The sequence below is a fragment of the Egretta garzetta genome, unplaced genomic scaffold (assembly GCF_000687185.1).
Source record: "Egretta garzetta isolate BGI_Z169 unplaced genomic scaffold, ASM68718v1 scaffold452, whole genome shotgun sequence".
Lineage (NCBI taxonomy): Eukaryota > Metazoa > Chordata > Aves > Pelecaniformes > Ardeidae > Egretta > Egretta garzetta.
The window spans coordinates 323,014-338,095 of NW_009258796.1; the positions used below are offsets into that span (position 1 = coordinate 323,014).

General features: G+C 48.3%; 1 protein-coding gene across 1 annotated transcript in view; it reads left to right on the forward strand.

The window, feature by feature from the left end:
• Window positions 1-15,082, forward strand: part of IFT140 (intraflagellar transport 140) — a 78,920-nt gene that overhangs the window by 62,919 nt on the left and 919 nt on the right. The window contains exons 18-28 of the mRNA XM_009649619.2: window positions 5,669-5,846; window positions 8,156-8,346; window positions 9,384-9,479; window positions 9,836-9,968; window positions 10,060-10,203; window positions 10,614-10,742; window positions 10,956-11,138; window positions 12,025-12,231; window positions 12,420-12,632; window positions 12,715-12,881; window positions 13,223-13,364. Coding sequence (XP_009647914.2) covers window positions 5,669-5,846; window positions 8,156-8,346; window positions 9,384-9,479; window positions 9,836-9,968; window positions 10,060-10,203; window positions 10,614-10,742; window positions 10,956-11,138; window positions 12,025-12,231; window positions 12,420-12,632; window positions 12,715-12,881; window positions 13,223-13,364 — 1,783 coding nt within the window. The remainder of the gene's footprint in view (window positions 1-5,668; window positions 5,847-8,155; window positions 8,347-9,383; window positions 9,480-9,835; window positions 9,969-10,059; window positions 10,204-10,613; window positions 10,743-10,955; window positions 11,139-12,024; window positions 12,232-12,419; window positions 12,633-12,714; window positions 12,882-13,222; window positions 13,365-15,082) is intronic.

The following is a 15,082-nucleotide window of genomic DNA, read 5'->3' on the forward strand; positions in this document are numbered from 1 at the left end:
GCAGCTTATAAAGTGGTTTGGGTCTTTCTGAGTGAGAAATCAGTTATGCAAATATAATTTTACTTTCGGAATCTCAATAATTTAGATTATATCACATAACTAGTTGCTTCCATACTGAATTTATTCATTTCCTACCTAACAAATTCTGTTTACAGTTGTTTATGCAGGGCACAATCTTTTTTCCATTATTTTTTAATAGGCAAATGGCTTTTTATCATTCTCTTCAGCTAGTAACAATCTCTGAAGATGTAAAATGGGGGAATTCCCCCAATGAGTGGGTTGCACCAAGTCAGGACTAAGCGAGTATTGCAAAGGTCTGGTAAATCTTCCTCGCCTGCTTGGACCAAAATGGCTCAGTTACTTGTTTTTTGTGATAGTTTTAATCAAGCCGTTCTCGTTGGCACCTTCACTGTCGGCGACTTTCGTTATCGCCACTCAGAGATCTTGTGCTTCCAGTACGCAGCAGCCCAGGGATCCTTCTGATCCTTAAACAAAAAAAAGATCACCTTAACGAACGCTTCTCTGCTGATGGATGTGCAGAAGCTCATTCTGCTGTGGCACTGACTGCGCTCCTTAGGGCATAGGAGATCTGTCCGATGCAATTCCCACGGAACAGCAGCTCGGTGTTGATGTTGGCAGGGTAAGTTTGGAACAGACGAAGCTTTACATCTAATAGGATAGTATAGATCCTATTCTGTAAAGCTTTTATTGATTTATCAGATAGCCTGTTTCTTTCAGGGAAGTTTTTAGGAATAATCTGGGCAGCTCTCCTTGATTTGATCATAGGTGAAAAATGCCTGACGTGTTTCTCAGAGAGGCACTCGTCCATTACGAGTAATGCTATCAGGAATCCCACGGAATTTTTCAACTTTTCATACATTGCTGAGTTCCTTGTTATCTTATAGTCCCACTGGACAGGCATAACCAGAATTTGCTGAATGCATTTTAAAGGCATCTAAAGTAATTTAGTGCCATCAGATAAAACTTTTTTCAAGTCCTGAGTTCTTCCTGGGTTACAAGAGAGCAGGGAGTAAGCAAGCAGTTTTGAAGGTTTGCCTGCTGACTGAGGGACCGCGCAGTTTGTCTCTTTGGCCACGTCCAAGCCCTCTGTAGCTGTTGTGGTCCACAGCATGATGCTTTTAGCCTGAGATGGGTCTATCAAAGCCTGGGTACGTGAGGTTGATCGTAAATGAATTACCTGCTCCGAATCACCCCCCGTTGTACACTGCAGCCAGGTGACGTTATTCTAACGTGTTTTTTCAGGGGTTGGAAGGCGCAGCTTTAAGTGACTGAAATCCAAGCAAGGGATTAACGTTTGGAAAATAGTAATAGACGTTGTTAACTTTCCTTAGGAAGCAGCACCTGCTTTGTCCCCTCCTTTTCCTTTGCACAGCAAACAGCCCCGAGCAGCACGTAGGCAGCGGGGGAGGCGGGGGGCGGGAGGTGCCCCGGGCCCCGCAGCGCTGCCCAGGCCACCCGGCGCCCTTTGCACCGGGGTGAGCCTCGTGGCAAACGCTGCGCCCCGGGACACTGCATCCACTGCTGGCTGGGCAGCTGAGAATCCGCCCTGGACTTCTTGTATGGTTTATTTTGTGACGGGGAAGGGAGGCTGCCTTGTCCCCGCCACCAGGCCAGCAGAAGCTCTCCTGCTTGCTGGGTTTATTGCCACTTCTGGCAGCCCGGGCTGTGCCTGAGGCACGAGGGGGCACCCCCTGCTCCAGGCAGATGTATGCATTAGGGACGTAGTAATATATTATATATAATATAGTGTTATAGGGACATAATAATACATTATTACATATATAATTTAGTGCTATAGATACTATATCTGATATTAGCACTATAGATAGTATATTAGTATTTCTCTTTGCATTATACAGTGGTCTTTTAAAGCAGAATGCTTAGGATCCGGTTCAACGAAGTGGGGCCCAAATTGGAAAGAGAGATGCTTTTGTTCTCCTGATTGAGCTATTTAGAGGCAAGAGATGGAACATGTGTTCATTTTCCAAATACGCCCCATTAAATAGAGGGGGAGAGATTTGTAGCAAGATGCTTCAGACCTATAAATCTCCAGCACTTTTAAATAATAATCCAGTTGCTGGATTTTTTCTTTAAACTTCCATGGAAAACGAGCAATGAAAAATACCTAGGAACAGAAGGGTTTGTACAATCAGACAGCTAGAGGCTGTAGACACAGTTTCACAGAAAAACAGATGTGAAAGATCAGATATAAAGGAAGAAAAATCTTTTCATCAAATGTGTGATAAAACTTGTGTCCAGTCTTAGGAGGCATCGGAGTTTGCTTTCCAGATGCGTAGCGCTGTTAATGTGGGCTGAGGCCTGGGAGCGTGGGGGAGCTCGTTTGTTTGTGTGCTGCCTGGGGCGGCATCGCTCCCCAGGACGCCCCGGAGCGCGTTCCCATGGCTCAGCTCGCGCTGGTGCTGTGCCTGCTCTTCGTTAAGTTCCCAGCTTCGGCTGATGAAGTGCAGATGTGAGCGGCTTTCCAGGGGGCAGAAAAGGAGGAGGAGGGGAAGAACAGGAAATTCCCGGCGCATGAGCTGGGGCAGGGTAAATCCTTACTTGGCGCTTTATAGGCAGCAGCAGGGCCAGGCCGGGAGAGGAGTCGCTGCTTTTGGGGATGCAAGGACAGAGTCGTCTTTTTCACTGCGCTGAACTGTTGAGAGACAAACTGTGGCTTTGCCTGTGACTTGTGAGCCCGTTCTGCAGCCCCTGTTTCTGGTTCCTTAACCTGCATTAATTTGCCCACATCCCGATGGGCAGCAAAAGCGATGGGCAGGACGCTTGCCCTGGTGCTGGGGTGTCTGCCTGCTGGGGGGGTTGTGCCCTCTCAAGGCCGAGGCTGGGTTTCTTGAGACACAGAGAAGTATGGAAGCACGTTGGTGATGCTTCCTGGGTCGTTGTCTTCCCTAAACCCATCCCTTGCCCGCAGGCCTGCCTGCTCCTGCCAGCCAGCCTGCAGGTGCCTCAAGCTGATCAGTTTGCAAAGGAAATGTCTAAAAAACAATTTGGCGTTCTAAAAAGCATCCACTGTCACTCATCAGCCACGGTGTGGGGAGGCTGGAGGTGCCTCCCCAGGGTGAACGTAAAACCGAGGTTCTGGCTGGAGGTCTTTCTGCAGGAGCTGTAGGTGGACCAGTCCCAGCGTCCTGGCCCTGGCCCAGGTTTGGGGGTGTGGATCTGCTGCATTATCCCCCCATGGTTTCGGTGAGTGGGTTAGTTTTGTGCATGCTCTGGAGCGGAGGAGGAAGAGGCGATGGCAGAGCTGCAGCTCCTCGGGGCAGGGGTACATCTGGGTGGTCCACTGGTGCAGCTGGCATGGGTGCCAAGGTGGCCCCGGGCAGGCTGTGCCTGAGGCGAGAGCTCCCAAAGCGGAGTTCTGAAGTTGGCAGGAGCCGTTGCTGTTCAGGAAAGCGCAGTGCAGCTGGCAGATGATGGGGTAGCATCTTCTGAGTCCCGCTGGGTGTCTCTGTACACTGTTAGCTTGTAATTTGTGCTTCAAAATACGCCATTTGGCCCATTCCTTTCAAAAGTTTCTACTCCCTGTAGTCAAAATAAGATTTCTTATCCGCTCGTCTCTGCTCATGCCCGTGAACTCTTGCGCTGAGGGAATCGCAAGCTGTCAGGGCTCTGAAATGTAAAGATTTTTATTTCCTTTCAGAAACTTGTTGGTCAGTTTGACGAAGCGCAGCACAAGCAGAGTGAAACAGCATTGGCAACTTCTTCCGGCATGCCTCAGATTTTGGGAAATACATTTCTCTTCCTTCTGTGTCGTGAAGCACGGCCATGCCCCCGTGCACGAGATTTGACATCCTTTGCTAATGACAGAACACGCTGTCCTTGTTGATCAAAGCCAGGCGGCAACACCTCCCAGGACCTAACTGCTCTTTAAAGGTGTTCTTCCTGCTCTTTAAAGGTGTTCTTCCTGCTCTTTCCAGTTCCAGGTACAGGCAGTGGCTGGAACGAAAGAGAAACCAATCCCAAAGTTTCAAAAATTAGGATGGTCACGTCTGCTGATGTAAGTCAGCGTTTCTATATTGAGGGCGATGCATGGACCTACGCTCCGAGGGTCAGGGGGTTTTTAGGGCCTTTCTGGTTCAGGAATTACCGCGCTGTTTCGGTGGTCCTTTTGGCTCCCCAGTCTGGGGGCCGTGGATGTGTTGGAGCAGAGCATGAGGAGGCTGCGTCTGAACCACGTTCAGCATGGGCCTGCAGATGTGGGAGGTTCAGTAAAATACTGAGACACCCATTTTTGTGTTTCTAAATGAGCAAAACTTCTGAACTGCCTGAAATTTGCACCTGATTTATCACTTCTGATCCTATTTTCTCTGTGCTGTTGGGCCTTAATGAAGTTTGTGTCACATCTTTATGTTGATTACTACCTGGAAACTTTACAGCAGGGGTATAAAGTTGCAAATAAAAGATGATCCAATTGTAAAAGAAATTAGGAGAAGCATTTTTCTCTGTCCGCCCTTACTGCGTGTGTCTGACAGCACGTCGCCTCATCTGCTCCGCTGCTTCCCGGTTAGTCACTTTCCCCTGTTTGTGCAGGGCTTTCCCACAGCAACTGGGAAGAGAAAAACATTTTAATCATAGGAAAACTGGAAGGGGCTTTGCTTGCAGATGCAGGACCTAAAGCGTCATTCAACTTTTTTTTTTTTACTTTTTTTTTTTTTTTTTTTTTTTTTTTTTTCTGGCTTTTATCATTCAGATACTTACCTTGTGCCGTGGTGGTGTCCGAGAACTGCGTGGACCGTACCAACCTCTGCTGAGGTTCGCACACTGATGAAAACCCGTATTTCGAATGCTTACGGTTTCTATTAGTCAAACACATTGCATTTTATTCTGAAGAGCCTCAAATATGAATAGAATCTACAAAAATCTTTGCTTGTCAGCCCATGGAATAGTGGCCGACTGTGTTGCGGTCCTTCTGTTGAGCAATGCTGCCTGCTGAGGCCCGACACTCCCGTGTGGGAGCGTGGTGCTCAGCCAGCCCCTGCCTCCGGCCTCGGCAGGGGATTTTGCGATGTTGAGGGTAAGCTCTTAGCCCTGACGGGTTCTCCTTCTGAGCATTGCAAAGCTTTTCTTTGTGCCATTTTTTAATGCAAGTTTTAAATTTGAACATGGTAGCTCCGTCAGTTGTTCCCTGCACACCACTCCCTGCTGCTGAGCGCAAGTGCTGGGCTCCTGACAGCTGTCCCGCGTTCCAACTGCGCAGGACAGTAGCAGGATGTCTCCAGGGTAAGGTTTATGCATACAACACTTTATTTGTAGTTTTTCTTTTGAATTCTGAATATCGACACGGGGGTATTGTGAATGTCTGTGTGTTACAGCTACAGCAAGAACCACAGTGATGGGTGCGTGATGGATGTTTACATACAGGCCAACACAACTGCTTTTGTCTAGGCATCAGTGTAAAACAAAACCAGCTGAGGGTGTTCAGCTCCAGGACTAACCTTTGCGTCTGAGACCTATTTCTCTTCCTTTTCTGTCTCACACAGCAACCGGAGTCTGTTACGTCCAGCAAGTGTCCAACGTATGAGCGGTTTTCCCTTCGTACTCTCCTCTTCCCTTGCATCTTACCTGCTTAGTACCCGAGCCTTAAAGGTGACACCATAACAGCTCTCCCTTTCTTTCCCGTTCCTCACAGTGAGGCTGTCTGGGAGAACATGGCTCGCATGTGTGTGAAGACTCAGAGGCTCGACGTTGCCAAAATTTGCCTGGGAAATATGAGTCACGCAAGAGGAGCCAAGGCGTTGAGGGAGGCTGAGCAAGAACCGGAGCTGGAGGCCAGAGTGGCGGTGCTGGCCATTCAGCTGGGCATGCTGGTAACCCCCGCCGATATACGCGTCCAGGAACACCCGCCCCGCTTAACTAGCGACAAAAATGAGAAACTGAACTTCTCTTTTAAATTCTGAAACGCAAAAACCTTAGTGGGGAGTAAAATACATTGCTAGGCTTCCAAGGAGTGATGAGAAATAGTTCTGGCAATTATTTTCCTGAAGCTGAGTTTTTATCCGAGGGAAATAGGCGTCTCCTTCAGCATTGCACAGCCCTGCGCTGCACGATTCCCACGTGATGCTGATCAGGGGCTTTCCCTGAGCTCCGGGGGCTCAGCGGGGGAGATGAGAATGAGCACGGCAGAGGCTAATGCCTGGAAATGAGCCATAGCCACCCAGGGGTGCAGCGAATTAATTTGTCTGGTTTCTTAACTGCTGTACAGAATTTATGCGGGAGTTTTACTCCCATATGAAAAATTACTGAATGAAGGAAACATCTTTTAAGGATGGTTTACGTGTGAAACGTTAAACAGGAAAACTGTTTTCTTGGGGCATAATTCTTCCAAGCTTAATCATTCTAGGTGTGACTGGATTTAAAGAAGGATGTACTTTAAAGTATTCTAGCTGAAATCTTTCAACGAACACATTTTAAGGTCCAGTACGGGAAACGCAAGTTCCATTTTGGCGTTTGTTTGCCGAGTGAAAGGCTAAAGCTGTGTTCTGCCAGAGAGCGGGGGCGGGCTGAGGGCACTGAAGCAGTTTAGGCAGAATTGGTGTTTCCTGCGGGGTTGGAGTGCCCTGGCGAGTCACATCACTGCTCGTGCAGAGGACGTGGCCTGGTGCACGGGGCGGCTGCCCCTTGTACCTGCATCTGGAGCCTGACCTGGCAGCAAACGCATGCTCAGAAGGACCTTGGCTTTCCCCTGTGTCATTACTGTAGTCTGAACCTGTTCCCCATGATTACAAATAGAACTGAGGTCTAAAATGGGCTTGAGACCAGTGTTACCACGTGGATTGAAAACTGACCGGCGTGCTGCTGAGTTAGATGAGTGATAAGAGCGTGTATTCTCCTTGGTTTGCCTTTATTTCATGTCTTCATCTCTAAGAAAAGCAGAGATTTTTAGTTTGGGAACCGTAAAACATCCAGGCATGGGATCTGTAAGAGGGGAAAACTGGGAAAGGAGAATTGATGAAATACAGTTCATAGGAAATCACAAGGTAGATAAAAAATGGCAAAAATCTGGGGCTGCGTTTGAGGAGACACCGCATCCTGGGACTTTGACGTCTGTGTGTGTCTGTGCATGTTCCACCCTGAATATTCCATTGCCAGAAAAAGAGGTTGATGAACTGGAAGAAGTTCAGAGAAAATCAGTGCAGATTGTTGAGCTCTGGGAAGGGTTTCACAGACAAGGAAATCTTTAAGAAAGCCGAATAATTAGAAAAGCTTCCTGGCAGAGAAAGTTATGAGGCTGCAGAGTGTCCATACTCCTCCTTTGGGATATTTGGGTCTGTTTGGGATATTTGGGCAGAAGGGAACTGTAGCAAAACGAATGCAGTTCTGTTGCTTTTTTCCATTTCATATGGACTCACAGTGCAGGCATCTTCCATCTTTGCTTTCTATGCTTCTTTGCGTTTGAAACAATACGAGACAGAAATTGTTTTTCTGTCTTGGACAGATAATCTCAATTTACTAAATATAGTGTTCAGCTGGACAGCAGTTGGGTGGAGCAGGAAAATGCTCCTTCCACAGGAGTACCTCTCAAAGCATAAAAATAATAGTTCCAAATCTGCTCGCCCTTGCGTCAGCATTGTCAAAATCCTCCTGTTCTAATTCTGTCTCAAATTAATGGCATTTATTCCCAGGAATGGATCTCAGTTATCCACGAGCAGCGCTGCTACCTCTGAGACCTGCTCGGAGGTCACAGGGGGTCCCCAGACTCGTAACGCCTCCTTGCCAAAACCCCCGGTGCCTCAGACCTCGCCTCTGGGTGGGCAGCGTGGCCGTTAACTGTAGCCCCACATGAGCGTATCTCCCCTTTCAGAAGTGGCTTACGCTCCTGGTGGCAGCGCTCCGTTGGTGATGGCTTGCTCGCGTCACCCCCCAGTTGATACCGTACAGTAAATGCCAGGATCTGAGTGCTTTCCTTATTGTCACATAAACATCCTGTTTCCCAGTAACGCGCTATTCCAGGCAACATATATTTAGTTGGTTAAAGCCCCTGCCTGAATTATTGTTACGTTAATTGCGTTCCAATGACCTGCACTAATAAATTACTCAGAAGTGCAGTGTCTGTTGTGCATGACACCCATGGAACGCCGGTGGGAGCCAACGAGGTGTTCGTGTGCTCTCCTTCCAGGAGGATGCGGAGCGGCTGTACAAGGCTTGCAAACGCTACGACCTCCTGAACAAGTTCTACCAAGCCTCAAACCAGTGGCAGAAGGCTATCGAAACAGCAGAAGTGCACGATCGGGTTCACCTACGCACCACGTACTACAACTACGCTAAGCACCTGGAGGCAACCGGCGAGCGCAGCCTTGCTCTCACCCAGTAAGCAGCAGCCTGTGGCACCCGGGGGATTCGGAGCCTTGTTCTCCCGCGAGGGCTGGAGGCAGGCTAAGGAGGAGGTCTGGTGATGGCTACTAATAATTAATTAAATTCTTTTCCTGTCTCTGGTGCATTCTATCTCACGGAGTGAAAGCATTGTTACAGTAAACTTCCCAGCACCCCCCAGGCTAATAAAGCTCAGCGTCAGAAAGGTTAAGTGTCTTGTCGGGGCCAACAGTTGAACCCCACTAATACCCAATCCTGTACTTGTCTCTGGAAGACCACTGCCCTCTTTTCCTTCCTTTTCCATGACAAAACCACTTGTTTACTTCTCCTGAGAGTCCCAGACACAACTGCTGTGGCAAAATTTAGCCTGACTTGGGTGCTTCTGGTGCCTCATTCTCCCCTGTGACTGATGAGTCCCTAGAGAAGTCAGGGGAGGTGATTTTTGATGTGTTGTTTTTGTTGTTGGAACTCTGGGTTTTGCCATCTGAAGCCTCACAATACAATAACAAAATAACAAGGTCCCTTCTGTTCAGAGGCAAAGTTGAGCTCTGCTGTGATCAGAGAGACCCGAGAGATGATCAGGGTGGGCAGGGAGGTGGGGAGAGGCTGTCTTGGTGTGCAGCGATCTCCCGGTAGTGGAAAAGAAGCTGAAGTTGCAGAAGGACTTGGCAAGAGGAGGAGCCCAGGGCTCTTGCGGCCTTTTCAGCCAGTTGCACAGGGTTGTGCTTCATGTTTGGGGAGCTTTCTGGGGTATTTCTTTGGGCCATCGCTGGCACTTTTAAAGTATTTGCTGTTCTGTGATCACATTGCCTGCCTGATACCAGGTGCCTTGCAGGACCATTGAACTGTTTATTTTTGGTGGCGCTGGCAGACTGCAACTGGTCTTACAGTGAACATAGTAATAGAAATGAAGCGGTGTTACCAGTGCTGTCACTCTGTAGCTGTCAAACAACATTAAAGGGCCATCTTTACACAGGAAGTGAGCTAATAAGCAGGGAGTCATCTCACAGCTAACATGTTCTTTTTCTCTACAGCTATGAGAAGTCAGACACGCATAGGTTCGAGGTACCCCGAATGCTCTCTGAAGACTTACAAGCCCTGGAGAACTACGTCAGCAAGATGAAAGACAAGTCAGTGCTATGCTTGGTTCTTTTCCCAAACGGGACTTCCAGGTCTGGAACACAGCTTGTGAAGAGAGCAGGGGAGGAGGAGTATGAATCCTCTCAGCTGCAAGTGCAACCCCTGCCCTATCCGCTAGGATCCTCCTACAGCTTTTCAGGGTTGTGCTAGGTCTCACTTGAGAACTGCCACATCAGGTATCTAGGCTGAAATCCTCTGTAGTGCAGACCTTTGAACGCCACCCTTGAGTTGAGGTAAAGCCTTGTCTACCGTCTAAAAAAATGTATCAAGTCTGAAGATCTCCAGGAGTGAAAAATGCAGCCTCTGGCAGTTCTTGTTACTGCAATTAATGTCATTGCTTTTCTAGGAGCCTGTGGAAATGGTGGGCACAGTATCTGGAGAGCCAATCAGATATGGAATCAGCACTGAAATACTATGCACTAGCTCAGGATTATTTTTCCCTAGTCCGCGTCCACTGCTTTCAGGGCAATATTCAGAAGGTAAGGCAGCCTGCTCCCATCTGCTTCCAGAGGATTCTCGTTCCTGGGGTGAGTATGTGCACGGAGTAAAGCTGTGTGATTTCCTTTTCAGGCTGCGGAAATAGCAAATGAAACAGGGAACTGGGCAGCGTCATACCACTTGGCCCGCCAGTACGAGAGTCAGGATGACATCAAGCAGGCTGTGCACTTCTACACCAGGGCCCAGGCATTTAACAACGCCATCCGCCTGTGTAAGGTGTGCGAAGAGGAACGCTTGTGTCCGAATGCGAAGTAGGATTCTGACCTGAGGCAGCATACAGAACAAAAGCAGTACAAGCTCTTTGTGCCCATTGTCTCTGTGGGCACTGCTTGCTCATGCGCAGCCCACTGCGAAGATGCTCCTGGCTTCTGCCTGCATCTTCTACAAAAGATGCATCAATAAAGGCTTGGCTGTATGGGACATTATTTTCTTGTGCATCTCAACAGAAAAGTGCCTGAAGCAAATGTTCATCATTGCAGCTCAGATTTGTTTGGTTTGGTGTAGGTTTGACACAGAAAGGGGTTGCTGGGTGACTGTGTGACAGTGTAAAGCTGTAGGCGTGCCAGAAGACAGAATCAGGAAACCCGTTTGCTGCATACCTAGAGCCAAATCTTTGTTTTGAACAGGAGAACAATTTAGATGATCAGCTGATGAACCTGGCTCTTCTGAGCTCGCCAGAAGACATGATAGAGGCAGCCTGCTATTATGAAGAAAAGGGGGAGCAAATGGACAGAGCTGTCATGTTATACCACAAGGTAAACGTCTTTTAGGTAAAAAATCCTAAACTTTATACTGAAGCGGTTCCTACAGCAGAGGAACATTAAATCAACTGCGGTTTTTACTGTGTGTACTGTTTATTAGTGATTTCTTCAGGTGGGTAATGCGTTATTAATCCACTCTAGGGTATCCTGTAAACCGATGCTGTGGTGCTTATTCTAGGCGTTAAAGACTCATTCGTAATTCTGCAGGCAGGACATTTCTCCAAAGCGCTGGAGCTGGCCTTTGCCACGCAGCAGTTCGGGGCCCTACAGCTAATTGCTGAAGACCTGGATGAGAAATCAGACCCCGCCCTGCTGGCCCGCTGTTCTGATTTCTTCATTGAACATGCTCAGTATGAGAAGGCAATGGAGCTGCTGCTAACAGCCAAAAAGGTGAGCGCCAGCTTCTGTGGCCAGGTGCACAGGTAAAGAGGGGCACAAAAGCTCTGTACGTGCATGCACATGCATTTACGCGGAGACATTCGTAAGGTGTAACATTTCCTCTCATGCCAGTGTCACATGGGGTGGTAGCCCACGGGCTCGACTCTAAAAATGGAGACTTCTTGTCTTGTTTCTGGCTTAAAACCTGCAGATTTTGCACTCTTGGGAAGATAAAAACTCTTCTTGTCTAAACTAACATATTTGGGGACAGGGAAATTATAACATCATTGGTCAGAAAACCCGGTGCTGTCCCTCTTGTCATACCACCACCGTCATTAAGGTGCTTCATTACACACCTTGCCTTGCCCTCGTTGTTGTGCTGGCAACTCAGCCCTACCAAAATGCGGGGTACCCAAGCAGTCCTGTACCCACTCCTCTTCAATGAATTCCTACGTCTTGCCTTCCCCCACCTTTGCAAGGGTACAACAGCCCTTTTCTGGGCTAAAAGATGTTGTCTATTCTACTCAGTTTGTTCCTGTATGGGAAATAGCAAAATATTTAACAAAATCTTTCAAATACCTGTGTTTATTTTATTTGTATTTGCTGAAAACCTTAATATAATAAATCACACCTAATAGATCTGAGAACTTGATGTTCAAAGAGTTGCAAAGGACGAATCTTTCGTGCCACGCTGGTGTCCTCTGAGAAAACAGGAGAGGAACAATGAGGCAGCGTGAACTTGAACAGGAGCTGATGTCAGGATGCTTAACTACACAGCGCTCTAAGGAGAGCATCCACAGCTGCTAGCGTCTGTGCCGACGCCTGTAGGTTACAGCACAAGCGACGTGAAGCATCACTGTAGCGTTGGCAGCATCTCATTGCTTTCTCACTTCATCAGTACCATGAAGCTCTGCAGCTTTGCCTGAAGCAGAACCTGACCATCACAGAGGAGATGGCTGAGAAGATGACGGTCTCTAAGGACTCCAGGGACCTCTCTGAGGAGTCCCGGAGGGAGCTGTTGGAGCAGATTGCCGATTGCTGCATGAGACAAGGCAATTACCACACGGCGACCAAGAAATACACGCAAGCAGGAAACAAGTTAAAGGTAAGCCTGGGTAGGTAGAAATAAAAGCTGAAGAGGCTGTGCCTATTGCCTTCCTAAGATGTCTCAAGAGTGTTCTGAGAAGTAAATCTCGGAACCGTCTTCATACTCCCAGACGAGGCTTCCCAGCCATCTTAGCATAGCTTGTGTTTCTGCATTCTCCTCCCCCGTGCCCCCCTTTCCATTGCTAGGCTATGAGGGCACTGCTGAAATCCGGAGATACCGAGAAAATTGTCTTCTTTGCGGGAGTCTCCAAACAGAGAGAGATTTATATCATGGCCGCCAACTACCTACAGTCACTGGATTGGCGTAAGGACCCCGAGATCATGAAGAACATCATCAGCTTCTACACTAAAGGGCGGGCCCTTGACCTGTTGGCAGGTTTCTATGATGCATGTGCTCAGGTACATCCCCCTTCTGTGACTGCTGAAGGCGTGTGCTCATTAGCTCTGGGGCAAGCCGTTAAGCTCATTTCTCCTCTCACAGGTAGAAATCGATGAGTATCAGAACTATGAGAAAGCACAGGGAGCACTGACAGAAGCATATAAGTGTCTCTCAAAAGCAAAGACTAGAAGCCCTCTGGAACAGGAGAGCAAACTTACACATTTGCAAAGCAAGATGACCCTGATAAAGCGATTCATCCACGCCCGGAGGTGAGCTGCAGTGTTCGGAGCATGTAAACTAATGACAGAAATACCATGTGAGAAGAAAAGTTGTACCGGTACCTACAGTTCAGTAAATAATTTTCAGACTCACTTCTAAAAGCTGTTATGTTTTTCTAGCAGGGAAACCATTATGTGATTTTTAAAAATGCTGTTGACATTAAAGATGAAGAATTGACCTGAAATAGAAGCACATGTATTGGCTAAGGGAAGTGTAGCCAGAAAGGCAATGATGAAGCGTAGCGCAGTAAAAAAATCTTCCCTGTTCTTCACAGGACAAGCTGAATGCTCACCCCCTGGTTGTCAGCACTTTCCTTTTGCTCTCTTGCCAGAGTTTACCCCGAAGATCCCAAAGAGGCGGTCAGACAGTGTGAACTTCTCCTGGCTGAACAAGATTTTGACAATGCCATCCGCCACGGCGATGTCTTGGGATTTCTGGTTGACCATTACGTACAAGTGGAGGAATTCCATACGGTAAGTTAAAACTTAATTCTTCCAATCTATGCAGCCCGTACTTTGTATGCACCAGCACGGCCCGGAACAGCGTGGTTATCTCAGACAGGAAGACATTCTGTAGTAGAGGCTCCTTTACAGGAGCTAAACTGCTCAGCAGGCTGGGGTAGACCTCAGGAACTACATCCATGTGAATGTACTTGTCATTAATGCGACTGAAGAGAAAAAGAAAGCTCACAGGACATGGAGCATAAGTAGTGGTGGATTCTTAAAGGTTCCCAGTTATTAGATAGGAACAGAAAGAAGGCGGCCAAGGAAGAAAAGAAAGTTGTAAAATGGCAGTCATGTGAGGAAATGGTGAATCCCTTCTCCAGGGCCCAAGTGCCACACGCGCCAGCGTTTGGACTGAACTGTAACCCGCCGCTGTGCCGCTAGGCTGCCGAGTGCTCCTTTCTCCAGCCGTGCCAAGTAACCCCATGTTCAGCATGTCGCTTTGACAGTGCCTCAGCTAGCAGGGGAATGTAAAACCAGCCTTTGGGACCCCTTCTTTTTTAAAGGTGGTGGTGATGAAAGTTCCTCTAGGCTGAAGTAGTCAATGCCTTCTTTGCCGCAGTCTTTAATAGCCAGACCAAGTTGTCCTTGGGGTACCCAGCCCCCTGAGCTGGAAGACTGGGACGGGGAGCAGCATGAAGCCCCTGTAACCCAAGGGGAAATGCTTAGCGACCTGCTACACCACTGAGACACACACAGGTCTGTGGGGCCGGATGGGATCCACCCAAGAGGACTCAGGGAGCTGGCAGAGGTGCTCACCAAGCCACTCTCCATCATCCATCAGCAGTGCTGGCTGACCGGGGAGGTCCCAGTTGACCCGAGGTTGGCAAATGTGACGCCCATCTACACAAAAGGCTGGAGGGAGGATCCAGGGAACTGCACGCCTGTCAGCCTGACCTCAGTGCCCAGGAAGGTCATGGAGCAGATCATCCTGAGTGCCATCACAGGGCACGTTCAGGACAACCAGGAGATCAGGCCCCCTTGGCGTGGCTTTATGAAAGGCAGGTCCTGCTTGACCAACCTGGTCTCCTTCTGTGACAAGGTGACCCCGCTTAGTGGACAAGGGAAAGGCTGTGGCTGTTCTCTACCTGGACTTTAGCAAAGCCTTTGGCACTGTCTCCCACAGCATCTCCTGGAGAAACTGGTTGCCCATGGCCTGGACAGGCGTACACTTCACTAGGTAAAAAACTGGCCAGGTAGGCAGGCCCGAAGGGGGGTGGTGAATGGAGTTCAATCCAGTTGCAGGCCGGTCACAAGGGGTGTTCCCAGGGCTCAGTGCTGGGCCCAGCTCTGTTTAACATCTTTGTCTAGACAGCAATATAAAGAGTTTTTGCACACTCCATTGTACTGACCTGTAATTGCGTGCCGTGGCTGCTGGGTGTCTGAGGGAATAGGAGCGGGCTGGTGGCACAGAGTGCAGGATTTCATGCTCGTTTTTGTGGAAGAGAGACAGTATATGCTAATATTCAGTTCCTTTTTCTGTGTCGACAAACAACTGTCAGTGACAGAGATAATCAAATAAATAAATGAAAATGTGTCCATAGCTAGCCCATGAGATAGGGATGCGAGATTGAAACCCTGACTGATTTTTGTGTTGTGATTGGATTCTAGTTGGTCAGAAATAGTTTTCTACAGCAAGAATCCAAATGCTGTGATCGTTACGCAGGTCACCCAGTTATGACACACTC